The 15,224-nt window shown below is 38.3% G+C and overlaps 1 protein-coding gene across 2 annotated transcripts in view; it reads right to left on the bottom strand.

Moving 5' to 3' along the window:
* Positions 1-669: 669 nt before the first annotated feature.
* The window catches only part of ches1 (checkpoint suppressor 1), a 38,599-nt gene continuing 24,044 nt past the window's right edge, over positions 670-15,224 (bottom strand). For both annotated transcript variants that reach the window (XM_039693521.2, XM_039693522.2), the window contains exons 3-6: positions 12,865-13,013; positions 10,510-10,568; positions 7,298-7,406; positions 670-6,191 (exon numbers count right to left, since the gene is read on the bottom strand). In XM_039693521.2, the coding sequence (XP_039549455.1) occupies positions 5,693-6,191; positions 7,298-7,406; positions 10,510-10,568; positions 12,865-13,013 (816 nt within the window). In that variant the 3' untranslated portion in view covers positions 670-5,692. The remainder of the gene's footprint in view (positions 6,192-7,297; positions 7,407-10,509; positions 10,569-12,864; positions 13,014-15,224) is intronic.

The raw sequence follows: 15,224 nt of genomic DNA, 5'->3' as shown, positions 1-15,224 counted from the left end.
CTGTCTCCTGGAGTTGCATAGCAACAGAAATGGCTCCAGCGAGCACAGGGAGCTGGTGGCTGCTGATTAAGCCTCTATTGCCTTTAATTATGAATAAAGCTCCAGTTGCATAAGCCATCATTGGGTCCCATTAGCCACACCCAAGCTCAGTGTAATCAAGTCCCCTTAAACATGGGATGAACATTCTAGACAGCAGATAATCCAAAAATCACTCACTCAAACACACAAAGTGGCATTTGTGCTTTACGGGAACTCCCCATAGACACAATGATTTTTATACTGTACAAACTGTATCCCCTTACACTAACCCTTGCCTTAAACCTACCCACCGCACATTTCGGTCCTCATAAACCATATATATACACAAGAACACACGCACACACACATTGTGTTTCAATGTTTTATGGGGACTCTCTGACATAGTGATTTTTATACTGTAGAAATTGTATAATCTATCCCATAACCCTACCTAAAAATGACTGGCATTATCTTTGTGGGGACATTTGGTCCCTTTGTATACGGGACAAAGTGAGGACAAAAATGCAATGGTTTCTTTACCAAGGTGGTGATGCATTAAATAATCATATATACAATCCTTAAATTCAGGAATGTAGAACTCAAATTCTGATAACGGTTGGACTAAACCAAATAAATCAAAACAACTATTCATTTAAAACTCTGATATTTTTTTATTATTGCAACTGGAAGACAATACATTACATAAACATTATTTTAAGTTTCAGGAGAAATATGTGGAAAAGTAACAACATGATGTGACATTTATTGTCATATAGACAATGTGATTATTTACACGTATTGATGAAATAGTTTGATATTGTTCTTTGGCAATATGATTGCACACCAAGGAAATAGACAGCTTTATACTCGTACAGCATTGGCATCTGAGTGTATTGAAAATAGACCTGGTTGAATACATATTCATTATGATTCCATTGTGCTCTAAAATCATAATCAGACCACTACTGACTTATGGAAGTACAAGGGCAAAAACATATTTGGCAAAAACAAACAACATCAACAACATTGACAAAAACCCTTATATTATTTCACATATAATTTCAGAGGCAGTGAGAGTTTTCCAATAAATAATTCATGCATATTTGTTTCCCCCTTTTCTCTTACATGGATTTGTATGAATCTTTGCTATTAAATCAGTTAAAAAGAAATCGTGTTAGTTATTTATTGGTACACACGCACAAAAAAAATGGCATATTATTATGGGACTGGCATAAATTTAAAGCAAAACCGTAGCAGCAGCTTATTGCCTATATATGCAAATCAAATAAAGTAGGGCCATCTCGCCGTACGTTACTTATTTTACACTGTACTCACCCTTACAGTGCCGCTCCGTCCCTAGACCCCCTGCCGAAGACAAATAGTCCTATTTTAATATTTTAAAAAGTGCTAATATATCGTGCTGGAGTATTTCAAAGGACTGAAAACGGTATATCTGTGCTCCGCTCCCGCGAGGGATGCATAACATTCAGAAAGCGTTTCATACATACAGCGGAAGTGGAGTGTAAACATCGCGAAAGATGCGGTGGTGCGTTCAAGGCCTGACTGGGAAGATCGTATTCACGAGTTTGTAAGTCGACTTTACAACGTCAGGTACTTTCAAGTTACTTGCGTCGGAGCAAGATGGCAGTGACCTTTTAATAAACTACATGAAAATAGTTCACTTTGAAATTAATTGTTGGTATGTTTTATCTTACCTCAAGGGCATCCAAGATGTAGGTGTCTTTGTTTCCACAGTATTTTCGATTTTGATATTTTTAGGTCAAACCGTTCTTGTCTGTCAGTCATATAATGCAGGTCTATGGTCACCACCTCAAAGAGCATGCACAGAGAAGTCCAAATTAAACATGATTTAATGACTCGTAAATGTAAGTACACATTGATGGCCTAAGACGCGAAACGAGCGGTTTGTGAGAGAAAACGAACAGTATTTATATGGCGAGGGCGTTTCGGTCTGCGCAAGCGCTGGAAAGCGCCGGAAGTGATCTCTCGCGCGTATACGTCACTCATTGTTTACACAGAGATTTCAGAAGTGTTACCTTTCACTATGAAGATCTAAACATATTTAGACATACAGAAAATCGCAATGCAAGACGATTTCGATAGATCAGACAACGTTGAATTATTTTCGCAACTGCGCGAGACATCACTTCAGGCGCTTGCTCAGACCGAAGCCCCCACGCCCTCAGATCACTTAGAAGTGGCTGTGGTTACACGAGGTAAAAACGATATTAATACTGTTCGTTTTCTCACACAAACCGCTCGTTTCGTGTCTTAGGCCATCAGTGTGTACTTACATTTACGAGTCATTAAATCATGTTTAATTTGGACTTCTCTGTGCATGCTCTTTGAGGTGGGGACCATAGGCTTGCATTATATGACTGACAGACAAGAACGGTTTGACCTAAAAATATCAAAATCGAAAATACTGTGGAAACAAAGACACCTACATCTTGGATGCCCTTGAGGTAAGCTAAAACATACCAAAAATGTATTTCAAAGTGAACTATCCCTTTAAACTCTACGTCTAAAATGAAGAACAAAGATTGTGCATCAGTTGTGTTTTGCTTTTTTATGTTTTTAATTGATTTATAAAGCTATTGTGCACTTTGTTACACATTATTATATTCAAATGCTATCATATTTTGTGCAGGCGGTTAGCTTATCTTGTTGTAAATAAATAAGCCTGACAATGTCACTGCTAAATACCTGAGTATTGTGCCACCGTTTTTCACTGACAGGCCCCAACTTGTAAAGATCAGGGCATGCTGCATTCACATGCTATCGGAAATTTCCTACTTCCCACTTCTGAACTCGTGATTACGACCTTGTCGATTACAAGTGCTTTGTAGTCTGAAAGAACAGAATCTAAGGAGGATATCAGGTTAATCCTTCCCAATAATTGGGAAAATCTTAAAGCCAAAATTTTATGTAGCATCCCAATCATTGACAACGATAGCCTAAACAATTACCAGTTTGCTGACGATTCTGGAATTTGGTTGAAATACAGGCTATTTACACTGTGTATAATATGGATATCATTTTAAGCATATTGTAGCCTATGTGAATATGTGCTACTTTAATGACAAGGCGATGTTGTTGAGGAAAAAAAACGAATAATGAACAGCACAATAGCATTGCCATGTTTAAAGTTTATGGCCCGCCTTTCAAAATGATCTCCAAATTTCACAGTGGTAAATACGACGGTGATCATGTCCAATTTTTAACTAGGAAACACGTATTTATGATAATTACGATAGCACGTGAAGGCAGCATTAAAGAAAATCCAGAGCTTTCAATTCGTATTTTCGACATCCTGGAGTTTAATCTGTGTTCACCTCATAATTACGATCTTTCTGACATTGAACGCACCATATGTATGACGCTGACAGATGACGAGCCAGGCTCATCCACCACAACAGGACATTCAGTTTCACAGATGGAGTTCAAGTTCATGAGGGATGGGTAATTAAAAAAACAAAATATTAAGGAAACAGACAAGCAAGCCATGGTCGATCGCTAATAAGGGACTATCCTAAAGCCACTTCTAATTCCTTGTCAAACTATTTCAGTACAATTTATGATATCAACGCTGCAGGTTGCACAATGCAAATGACTTTAACAGAGTATCGAACCATTACGAAAAGAACAGAACAGACATCCAAGCACAACCTTAAAGGGTGTACAGAGTGATAGGTCATCCAACACTGATTATTAACAACATTTGAACACTTACATCAATGAATTGAAAAAGGACCACCAAACTGAGGACCACGAAAAAGGCAAGATCAGTTTCACCTGATATTCAATACAAGGCAGATCTGTTCATTAATGGGTTTTCACGAAGTCCCTTCCTTTGGAAGAGTTGTCTGCCGCAGAAGAGATACGATTAAAAAAAATTGAGTAAAGAAAGAAACCTACGCTTTTAGAGACGCCTCTCTGTTTTCTCGTAAGAAAATAAGCCATGCCTCATGCTAAATATCTATCTTACATGATCTTTCGTTTAGAAAAGAAAATACTTCTTCTTATGTACAAGCACCCATGCAATAACTGAAAAACAGGCAAAAACTGCCTTTTGTGGAAAAAAGGGAGTATTTTTTTTTTACAGTGTTATCCTGATAGGACAAATTGCTTGGATTGTAATGAAAAAAAGATACCAACATTTCGGCAACATAATAGACATTTCTGACACATTGCTTCATAATTAAAAGATTAGTTTTAGTGTGCTTCAAATAAGAACTAACACCAGACATGTTTTGAAAACCAGACATCTAAGAGAGAATTGGCATATTGCATTTGACCTTTATGTTTGATATCCATTGGACACAGGCCATTATACACAAAACATTTGTTGCTTAATAAATAAATGGGTCAACGACAGAGTGTCCAACATAAAACAACAGTAAAAAAAAAAAATCGAGTTTAAAACATGCTAAGGAGAAATGTAGGCCTACTCTTTGTATGTGTACACCATTTTCACCATTAAAATGTCATATGGTGTAACCATCAATTTAACATTAATACAAAAAGAAGAATATATTTCCGTACACCTTGGGTACATGTACATGAAAACGCACGTTATTCATTATTAAGAAATGAAATACATTTTTCAAGATAAATACCATTCCTAATTATTATTTTTTAACTGACCTTGACTCAAAGTCACAAGTCTGCAGGTCTTCTTACAGGACTTAGATTTTTCCGACAAAAGTTTTTTCAAATATTGTTGAGCAGTTTTGTCGAAATATTTTACTACTATTAATTTAAATAAATATATATATATATGTTTCTTATTTCTAAGAAACAATAATAAAAAATAAAAGATAATGTCACTACAAGTAACATGAGTTAAGTAATCAGATTACTTTTAAAATGTTACTTTTTCAAATACGGTAAGTAATTTGCATTTCCTTCAGCCCGAGGCTTATTCATTTCACTTTTGGTGTGAAAGGGACTTTACATTTGCCAAATATAGAACCTTTGGTTTTATTTTGTTATTAAAAAACAAACAAGGAAGCCCAGGTGAGAAAAAGTAGTCCAAAAGTAAAAGTAACTAAGTAGCGCAATTAGTTACTTTTTACTAATATTGTAACGCATTACTTGACCCATTCGAAATTCAAAGCATTTTTAATTAATCGATAGATGTGGACCAAGAAAAATGACTATCATGTCATTGACCCAAATATTCATCGGATGGTTTTTGTCATAGGTCGGTATCACTACTTTTTGAAACTATTACTGGTCTTACTAAGTGTGCATGGATTAGCTGCACTTTCATCAACAGGTTTCATCTTTGGCACACTCGAGAGCAGCATAGGAAATCTCTCCGTTCAGCTTTCTGATGTGAACCAGAAGGATTGCTACAACATGATTAATTCTTTTAAATTGTTCCGTAGGCTTGATGAATTCAAAAACAAACATTTTTCACACAAATGACCCAAATTTTACTATGGCTTTTTTCCCTCTTCGCACACAAACACACACGCTCGCATTCACACACACAAAACAACATGAACATGAGAACCTTTCACCCGGGAAATCAAATTTAACAAGGGACAACGGTGATTTTATTGATATTGCAACAACTGACTAGAATTCACCTGATTTCCTGGAACAGAAGTATTTAGATCTGTGTTAGCGGGGTTTTCGTTCATTGCTAATCGCTGGCTTCCTCTTTCAGCTCCTTTTGAACTTTACACGCACGCTGAGCGTTTTTATTCAAACCGGTGCGCACTCCAGCCAGGTGAAGCAACGACCCCGCCGCCTCCTTCATCTCCTCGTCTTCCTCCTCTTTTACCAGGAGATTTCCTGCCCTCCTCTTCTTCAGGGGAAGTGTGTCACCAGGGGTCCGTAGGTGGCCTTTGGTCCACAGCAGTCTTCTGCGCTGGAGCAGCTGGGAAGGAGGTGGCGAAGCGTCCAGCGGGAAGTCTTTTTGCTCCTCCTTGACCTCAGTGACCGTCACCTCTTGACCGTGGCTGTGGGCAGAGAGGGAACCCTGAGTGGGGGAGGAGGAGAGGGGGGAAGTGATGTCCCCCTTTGTGCTGGGGGACTGGGAGCTGCTGTACGTGTGGTCCTCCTGTTGGTCATCGCTGGGCGGAGGAGAGTCGCTGCACAGACTGTTTTTACCCCGTGTCAGATAGTCGCCCAGGGCTGATCTGTTAATACGGAGGGAATCGTTATTAAATATATTACACTTACACAGACGCTAATTTCAAAATGACTTGCCTATTCAAGGTATACACATGGCTGAAAACCAATAAATGGCTGAAATTAAAATTCTAAATCAATTAGGGGGAATTTAGGTAGGTTCCATTTTTGAGATTTGCTAATTTGCTAAAGCTACATTGTCAAATAGCTTTTGTTTTGTTTTAAGCATATATCTAACAAAATTCAATGAGGTGTATGCTCAAAACAAGACGACAATGGCATAAATGTATTTTTGCCAAGAGTCTGGCATATTTCAGTGCGTCATTTTCCTCTGTCAGCTCCTTTTATATGAATTAAATGAGTTGAAAACAGTGTTATTGTGGTATTATTGTAGTATTTGCTTCATGTATTGTATAATATAGCTGGTTGTCAAAGTAAAAGGTCTGTTTTATAGATCAAAATTCACAACAAATAAAGTTATTGTCTCCCAAAAATTGATTTTGAACTGCTAAACGAGTCGTCAGCAATTTCAGTCTCACCTCCTGTTACATACCAACGTCATACATTTGCATAATGCCAGCCCATGTCCTTCATTGACTGCCCGCGGATTACGTCAACTTTGACCCTCAAACACTGCAGTAGTAGCTGAGGCATGGAAGTGTTTGGTTCATGTTGTCGACATGTCGAGAAGACCCTGTTTTCGGCACTTTCAAACAATGAGGACTTGAATTGATTGGGTAAAACCAACTAAACGCCATCATTACTGTTTGTTCGTATCACTGTGTAACAAGTGCGGAGGAAGACTTCAGAGCTGAAATCCAGATATGATAATGGGTGTTTGGTTCTTGACACGCACTGTGAGTAAAATAAGTCTGGGCCGTCTGACCAATTAGAGCAGAGCAGGCTCTCAGAAAGGAGGAGTTTAGAGAGACTGACTCAGTTTACAGTTTACCGAAATTTGGTGATGTGTTTGTATATTATAAGAAAATTAAAGTGTTTTTGAATACATGTGAACGTTGTTGGAGACCTCCAAAACTTAAAATCACGAACCTTTGAAATAGCATAATAGCACTTTAGAAAACTATTTTTATTTAACACCAAGGAGGATACTAACCTCACAGCGGTGGTCCTCTTGCTCACAGGACTCAAAGGAAGGGGTCTGATAACTGTAAAGAGCCCCTGAGCGGCAACACGTGAGCTGTGCTGTATCACTCTCTGTGGAACTGCCAAAAAACAAACCCCACATTACAACTCATCCCATAAACCACACATAACAAATACTGGACTACACTGCTGTGATCACAGCAGATACAAGAACACACATTTCCAGTAGTTTCGTGGTGGAATTATTTTTTTCCTCACAAATAGCATTTTCTACCTAATAAAATATTTTAGAGCTTTATATATATATATATATATATATATATATATATATATATATATATATATATATATATATATATAAATTGCCATGACTTATTAATATCTTTATCCTTATATCTTTATCTTTTCCAAGATATTTTTTAAAATTCTCCCATTTATCCAAGTTTTGGATGTCCCTGGACAAATTAGGGAATTTTCAATAAAACCCTTGACCCTTCCAACTTGGTTCCTAAATAGAACAAAATAAAAACAAAATAAAATGATAAATATTATGTCAGTTACCTCTTGATTTTGTTTCAGACTATTTTTTAAATCTGAAGAACAGAAGAAAAGTTCACCCAAAATGAAAATCCTATCATGTGTTCCTCAAACAAAGCTATCGGATGGCTTCAGAAGACTTTAGGTGTACTCTATGTGTTGTATGAATTATTACTATTTATTTTATTTGCATGGAAAAGAGCAGCATGAACATTGTGCTAAACATCTCATGGAAGAAAGTAATTTAGGTTTGGAACGACATGAGAGCGAGCTGGACAATAGAACGGTCTGAAAACTGTGAGGAACACATTATAAACCAAATCACCGTCAATATTAATTAGGTGATGCAATGTTTGCTCAACTGATTTGTTGAAAGGTCAATAATCGGTATCGGTTTTGCAGCAGGCAAACACATGGGAAGTAATTCCCCCTTTAATCCCTGGAGAGCGAGTAAATGATGACAGAAGTTTAATTTTTGGGTGAACTTGCTTTAAGAGACATGACAAACTAACACTAGACAGCCTTCACAGGTGTCCAGACACTCACACACTGTAAGCACTATGACATTGGCTATAGCAAGCTTAAGTGAAGCGGCCTTGAGCTTAGACTGTCCAGTCGACCACTTGACACACACACACACACACACAGTGAGCTCTTTGCTTTTATGTAGACAGCCATCAAGACATTCACATCAGTCAAACGCCAATAGCCTTGCTCAGACACTTTTCACAAGCGGCTCTGCCTCCATTATTCCATTATCAAGAGCAGACGAGAAGGAGAGAGCAGCCACTACAGACAGATAATGTATCCATTTCCTTCCATTTAGCTGCTAGCGGTGGAGTGGAAAGAGAGCACCCTGATTGGAATCGAATGGACATTTAAACGGCTGGGACACCAACAGGAGTGAAGGAGAGAGAAACAGATGGACTGAGAGAGAGAGAGATGAAGGAGCAGTTGTGGGAAATGAGAGAATCAGTGGGAAAAAAATAATGATTCCCAAGACATTACAAAGGTAATCTGTAGGCGCAAAGCAGCTATTTGTGTGATAGAGGGGTTTGTTTTTATAAATCAAAATCAAGGAGCTCTTGCAAGGCACTTTTAAAGGCTGCATGAAATCACTTTATTTTTCCTGTATTGAAATATATTTCTTTGGGTGGGACATATCAAAGGACTTGTCATCTTTAAAAAAAAAAAAAACAGTTTTACATGGCTAATAGGCTACATCACAGCCATGAACATGATTTTCCAGATGGTGGTGGTATTGACATTCTCACTCCAGATAGCATTTGATTGGACGAAATCTGTGTAGTGCAGGCTGAGCACTTATTCAGCAAGGACACATTCAATTGATCAAATTAACAGTAAAAACGTTTTTTTTTTTTTTTTTTTTTTAAATGTCTACTTATTCTACAAATGAATACTGTTCGTTTGAACTTTCTTTATCAAAGAATCTAAATGTAAAAATTATCAAAGAATCTAAATGTAAAAATAAAAGGTTTTACGGTTTACACAAAATTATTATGCAGCACAAATGTTTTCAACATTGATAATAAATCAGAAATGTTTCTCGAGCAGCAAATCAGCATATTACAATGATTTCTGAATGATCATGTGACACTGAAGACTGGAGTAATGATGCTGAAAATTCAAATTAATAGATTAAAATAGAACTTTAAAAGTCTAATTTAAGAGACAAAAACGCTGAAAAAAATCTTACTGACCCCAACTTATAAACTGTAATATACCCGAGATGTCACTTAAAGGCCTGTTCACACCGGGACGAATTTCGCGTGCGATATTCGTCGACGTTTAACGCCTTGTGACTAAACAAAGGGTGCCAATGTGAGTGTGCACACTGACACGTAAAACGCCACGCGTAAAAGCATCATTAAAAAAAAAAAACGCCTCAGGTTGTTTTTTTTAGTTTGACGCGCTGTGTCAAAAACTATCCGAACCAATGAGATTGGCGCTTTTGCTCATGTGTTTGGAGCTTCTGAAGTTGCAGTAAAACACAACTTGGGGGCGCTCAAACACAAAACGGTCTTGCTGAGCACACATTCGGAACGGGGAAGAAGATATACGCCAAGTAGCGTCGCCGTCTACACAGCCAGGAAGAAATAAGATGAAGGAATATGCAAGGCAAGATGAATGTAGAGCTGCTGTTTGTGTTAGAACATAAACAACTATATGACAAACGCGACAGCGACTACAAACATCTTGATTAAAGAGAACTGTTATGGAGTCGTATTGCAGAGCAAATCGGCGCCATCTAATGTTAGGGAATGAATTTGCATGTTCACTCGGCTCATCATCAGCGAAAATCGCTTGGGTGTGAACACAAAAAACACGTTGAAAAACGCGTGCTGATATTCGTCCCGGTATTTGCGGGCCTTGGAAAATGCAATGTTAGTGGAATAAGGAAAAGAGGCTGCCAAAAGTGGTGACTCAACACCATCAAAAGTGACACAGGCCTAAGCATAGAACGGTTGAAAAAGGAAGCAGAAGACCGGCGAGAGACGGCCCATATGATCCTCAAGAGCCAGATTCGACTAAATGGCTAATCATCATCATACCCGTTTATCTGCAAAAGCTACAAGGTTTCAAAGCTAATAGACATGAACTAAAAGCAACAAAACTCCATTTTTTATATAATGGAGTCTTTAAGAAAGAGAAAAGGGATATTACCTTGTAAGAGCACTCCTCCATTTTTTCTGAAGAGTGGACTTCCTGGCCATAGTGGAGGACTAAAAGATATAAACACAATCACATAATGAAAAATAAACTAACAAAAACAAAACAACCTTTGAATTATGAACTTCCGAAATCCTAGTCAAAGACAGATAAAGGCAGAGGGGAGGAAATTCAAGAGAATGAGAATCTGATTGGGTGGAATGCAAATTCAAGGTATGGCAAAAGAATCTAATTGAACAAGTACAGACATCCCGGCGAAGCTTGGAAATCCAATTATTTGATTACTTGTTATAGACAGTGTAAAGCAATGTATCCAAATGGCTTCTATTTTCAATAACAGTCAATACCATCCCTACATTTAGTCTGACTCACACTCCTTTAGTTTTGAAACCTCAAAACACACCATGAGCATCACTTTTTAAAGTGATAGGGAGAGTTGGGTGTGTTGGGGGTTCACAGATGACATTCATCTAATCTCATTAAAGGGTTAGTTCACCCAAAAATGAAAATTCTGTCAGTATTTACTCACCCTCATGTTGTTCCAACCCCGTAAGACCTTCGTTCATCTTCGGAACACAAATTAAGATATTTAAGATATTAAGATCACTCCTGCATACAGTCCATAGGCTTCTTGAGAGACTGGCTCTTGCTGTCCCCGAAAAGTCATTAAAGACATCGTTAAAATAGTCCAAGTGACTACAGGGGCTCAATCTTAAGTTTATCAAACGACGAGAACACTTTTGTGCGCAAAAAAACAACAAAAATAACGACTTTATTTCAACTATTCACTTCCTTCTCCATGAGCCTGTAAGTCAGTTAACGTAGTGTGATTGCGTAGAGCTATTGGCCGACGCTGGTCATGTGTGTGTGATGCGTGTGACGTACAATAACAGAAGCTTACGCTCTTAAACTAGTAACCTGACTCGCACAGAGGGAGAAATAAACGAATAGTTGAAATAAAGTCGTTATTTTTGTTGTTTTTTTGCGCACAAAAGTGTTCTCGTCGTTTGATAAACTTAAGATTGAGCCCCTGTAGTCACTTGGACTATTTTAACGATGTCTTTAATGACTTTTCGAGGACAGCAAGAGCCAGTCCCTCAAGAAGCCTATGGACTGTATGCAGGAGCGATCTTAATATCTTAAATATCTTAATTTGTGTTCCGAAGATGAACGAAGGTCTTACGTGGTTGGAACAACATGAGGGTGAGTAAATACTGACAGAATTTTCATTTTTGGGTGAACTAACCCTTTAATATAATTTCGATTACAATTCAACATAGCCTTTTAGTGGTTTGGAAATGTTTACATTAATACATTGATTTCATTTTACGTCTGCCTCTGTTATTCCAGGGATTTTTTTAGGTCAGCTGATAAATGCATGGTTCAGTATTAGATGTGATTAATCGATTTGACAGAACTAATGTTAATATATAATTATGATTTGGTGTAGTGGTAACATATTTGCTTTGAGTACTACAATTGAATTGTTTGGTTCTTCAACTGATGAAAATTGTTTACACAGTAACTTACTTTTCCAATTTCCCAAAAGAGAAGAGACCACAAGCTACTGAGAGCAGCCCCCTCATCCCACAAGAGCAAGAAAACAGGAGCCAGCATCTGCTGTTGCTATGGAGTTTAGTGTTGCTAAGCCTATATTGTTTTTCTTAGCACTAACTGTCTGTCCTATCTATGTTTTTTTTCTTCTTTTGCCAGACAAATAGCTTTGTGCTTCTATTACACCTGTCTCATACATATGTTGCCATGGAGGTGCTCTGGTCGTCACAGCAACAGCAGAGGAGAAGAAACGACTCAGGAAGGGCAAGCGTGTGCCGCTTCTTTACATCCCACAGATTCCCCAGAGGACCATGTCCAGTTGCTGACGAAGAGCACAGGAACGAGTCAAGGAACTGACCCAAAACCCCCAGACAGTGAATCGATGTGTTCTTCACAGGAAGGTCATAAGAGAGGCCAACAAATAAAGGTGTATATATGAGCTTCCATCAGTCTTCCTTTCTCTTTCTTGAGGTTTGATTTAATTGAAGACTGTTTAACAATCAAAATTATTTTTAGAGTGGTAAAGTTAACATCCACTCAGTCATTCCACACCAAGACAGGTTTTTGTGCCCAAGCTCTTTCTTTGGAGACGGAAAAGTCTGGACTAGGATTTTCAGGGCCACACAAAATGGAAAGTGTGAATGTAAGTACTAGAAGAAAACCAATGAAGAGGGGGAAAAGCCATAACTGGTAGTTGCAGAGGAAAACAACAGAAAGGAAAAAGAAAAAGAAATGGACAGCCAAAAAAAAAAAAAAAAAAAACCCAAAAAACTGAGTGAGAAATTGAGGCGTTACCTGTGGTATTGCTGAGGAGAGGCAGATGGGGAGGTAGGTGGTTTTGGAAGCCGAGGGGAATACGGATGATATGGAGTCTTCTTTAGCGCCTGGATCAGATTGTGTCTGTAGTCAGGATCAATCGACCAGAGAGAACCCTTTCCTATGCTCTAAAATACAAAAAAAAGGACAAATTATGCTCATGTTACACAGTATCTTTATTAAGATTAAAAATATTCCAAGGTACTGTACAGCGGGAAGCCTGCATCAAACATCACCAGGAAAGCGCTGACCTGAAGTCCTCAAAGAAAAAGGGAAAGAGGAAAGCAAGAAGACGGGTTACACCTGGAACAAGGTTGAAAGCCTATATCCCAAAAGGGGGTAACTGTAGTGCTGGGCAACTCTGCATGCTCCAATCCTAATCAAACACACCTAAACAAGCTAATCAAGGTCTGCAGGTCTGAGTTTGATCAGGGTTGAACTAAGGCCCCATCCACACGTTTAGAGACATGTTTAGCTGTATACATAACATTTTTTGTCGTATTGGAAAAAAAAGTATTAGAAAGTATTAGAAAGCTTGAAATGTCTACATTTAAACAACATCCAACAACAATTCAAGACGAAAAGAAACAGAACTCTCTTATAGCCTAATTCGTATGAAGTGCATTAGCCTAGGCTACATCCTTAGGCGCGTTCACAAAACTGCGAAGTGGCGAGTCAGCATCGTCAGCTTCATCTTTTCAGTCAAGAATGACACAGAAAACACTAGTTTATTAATAAACAATTAAAATGTCTATATTTGACACATTCGTTACTTTTGCCGGTTCTTTGTGGCAAGCTTTCTGAGTCTGCTAACTAATCACAAATATGTTGACTCCCTATTTTGTACCAGGCAATTTATAATTGTTCGATAAAGTTCTTGGTAAAAAAGAAAAACATAAAAAAAGAAACGGTGCCTAATTTTATTGCATATCCTAGTATTTATTTTACTGTATTGCTTACAGCACGCAAGCAAGGTTTTATGCGCATGCTCTAAGTCTTCTTCTCGCATTTTTAGTGTATCTTTATGGCAGAATTACAGTGCCACATACTGGTCTGGGATGTATACTACATTGTTTTCAGTCCGTTTCAGTGGTTTCGTGTGTACGCAGATATTTTTTGAAACGCCACCGTGTTTACGGACTTTTTTTAAAATGAGAAAAAAACAACATTGGATAGGGGAAGCTTTGGCTTCGTGTGGATGTGGTCTAAATTCTGCAGAAGAGGGGACCTCGAAGGCTAAAGCAGACCAGCCCTGCTGTACAGGAACACTTTAAATTGGGGGCTCGTCCGGGATAGGAAACTACGACTTTACAGAGCCCAAGAAAGAATCATACCTCTGAACTAGGGGTAGCCAACCCTACTCTTTGGGGGCTACTGTCTGAGTTTAACTCCAACTCAACCTAATCAAACCTGAACCAGTTAATCAAAATATTCAGGGTGACTTGAAATAGCAACGGGTGCATTCTCCAAAAGCATCGTTATGCAACTATGGTCGCAAGCTCTGTTGTTACCGACATAGTTGAACGATTTGGCCTTTCCCGAAGGCATAGATCGCAAATGTGTGTGGTTTGAGCTCTTGAGCGGTAGTTAGAAGCATATGTAGCGAATGGCCTTAATCAAATTAATCAATGCCATAGTCCCCAGAAAACATTCCCTCTCCCCTGGTGTCATCGGCCCTATTATCACTTCTCACCAAAGGCTGTTATCACCTGTGCTCCACTGAACGGTCTCAGCAAGAGACTGTGTCTGCAACCCTCAAAGACAGCACAGAAGACCAGACAACACTAGCCTTTTGGTCAAAGACTATAGAGATAAACTTCCAATAAACAAGGACACGTACTCCATTGATACACAATCTTTCCATATGTTTATAGTATTTCTCCATTGTTTTATGCATGTTTTATTAGTAATGACTAGTTATGATTCTTTAGTTATGGTTAGAGTAACTTCCAATGTTCATATCCAAAGATGATGCATCACAGCTTTAATGTCTTCGAATCCCCTCTTTCTTGGTATCAAAAGAAACCTCTTTTGATATTACAATCAATGTTGTACAATGAGAAATTGTATCAGGATATTTGTTTCCATACTTTTGTGTAAAGACTGCACAAAATCTCCATTCCACCATGAACATGCAAATGGAGATAAGATTAACAAAGCCTTTCTCCAGTTCATCTTAGATTGGTCACCTCACCAAAGGGATGTGAACTAAAAGGACCCTTAAAAGTATCTGATTATGTCAGATCAAGCTCATGACCATCCTCCTCCTCCTCCTTCCGGCAACATCATCTTCAAGTTAACTTCTTTGGATTCAACTTGGACCACCCCAAGAACCCAAA

This window comes from Pimephales promelas, chromosome 13 (assembly GCF_988280905.1).
Source record: "Pimephales promelas chromosome 13, fPimPro1.hap1.1, whole genome shotgun sequence".
Taxonomy (NCBI): Eukaryota; Metazoa; Chordata; class Actinopteri; order Cypriniformes; family Leuciscidae; genus Pimephales; species Pimephales promelas.
The sequence above is the reverse complement of the archived record's forward strand: the minus strand, read 5'-3'. Positions and strand labels throughout refer to the sequence as shown.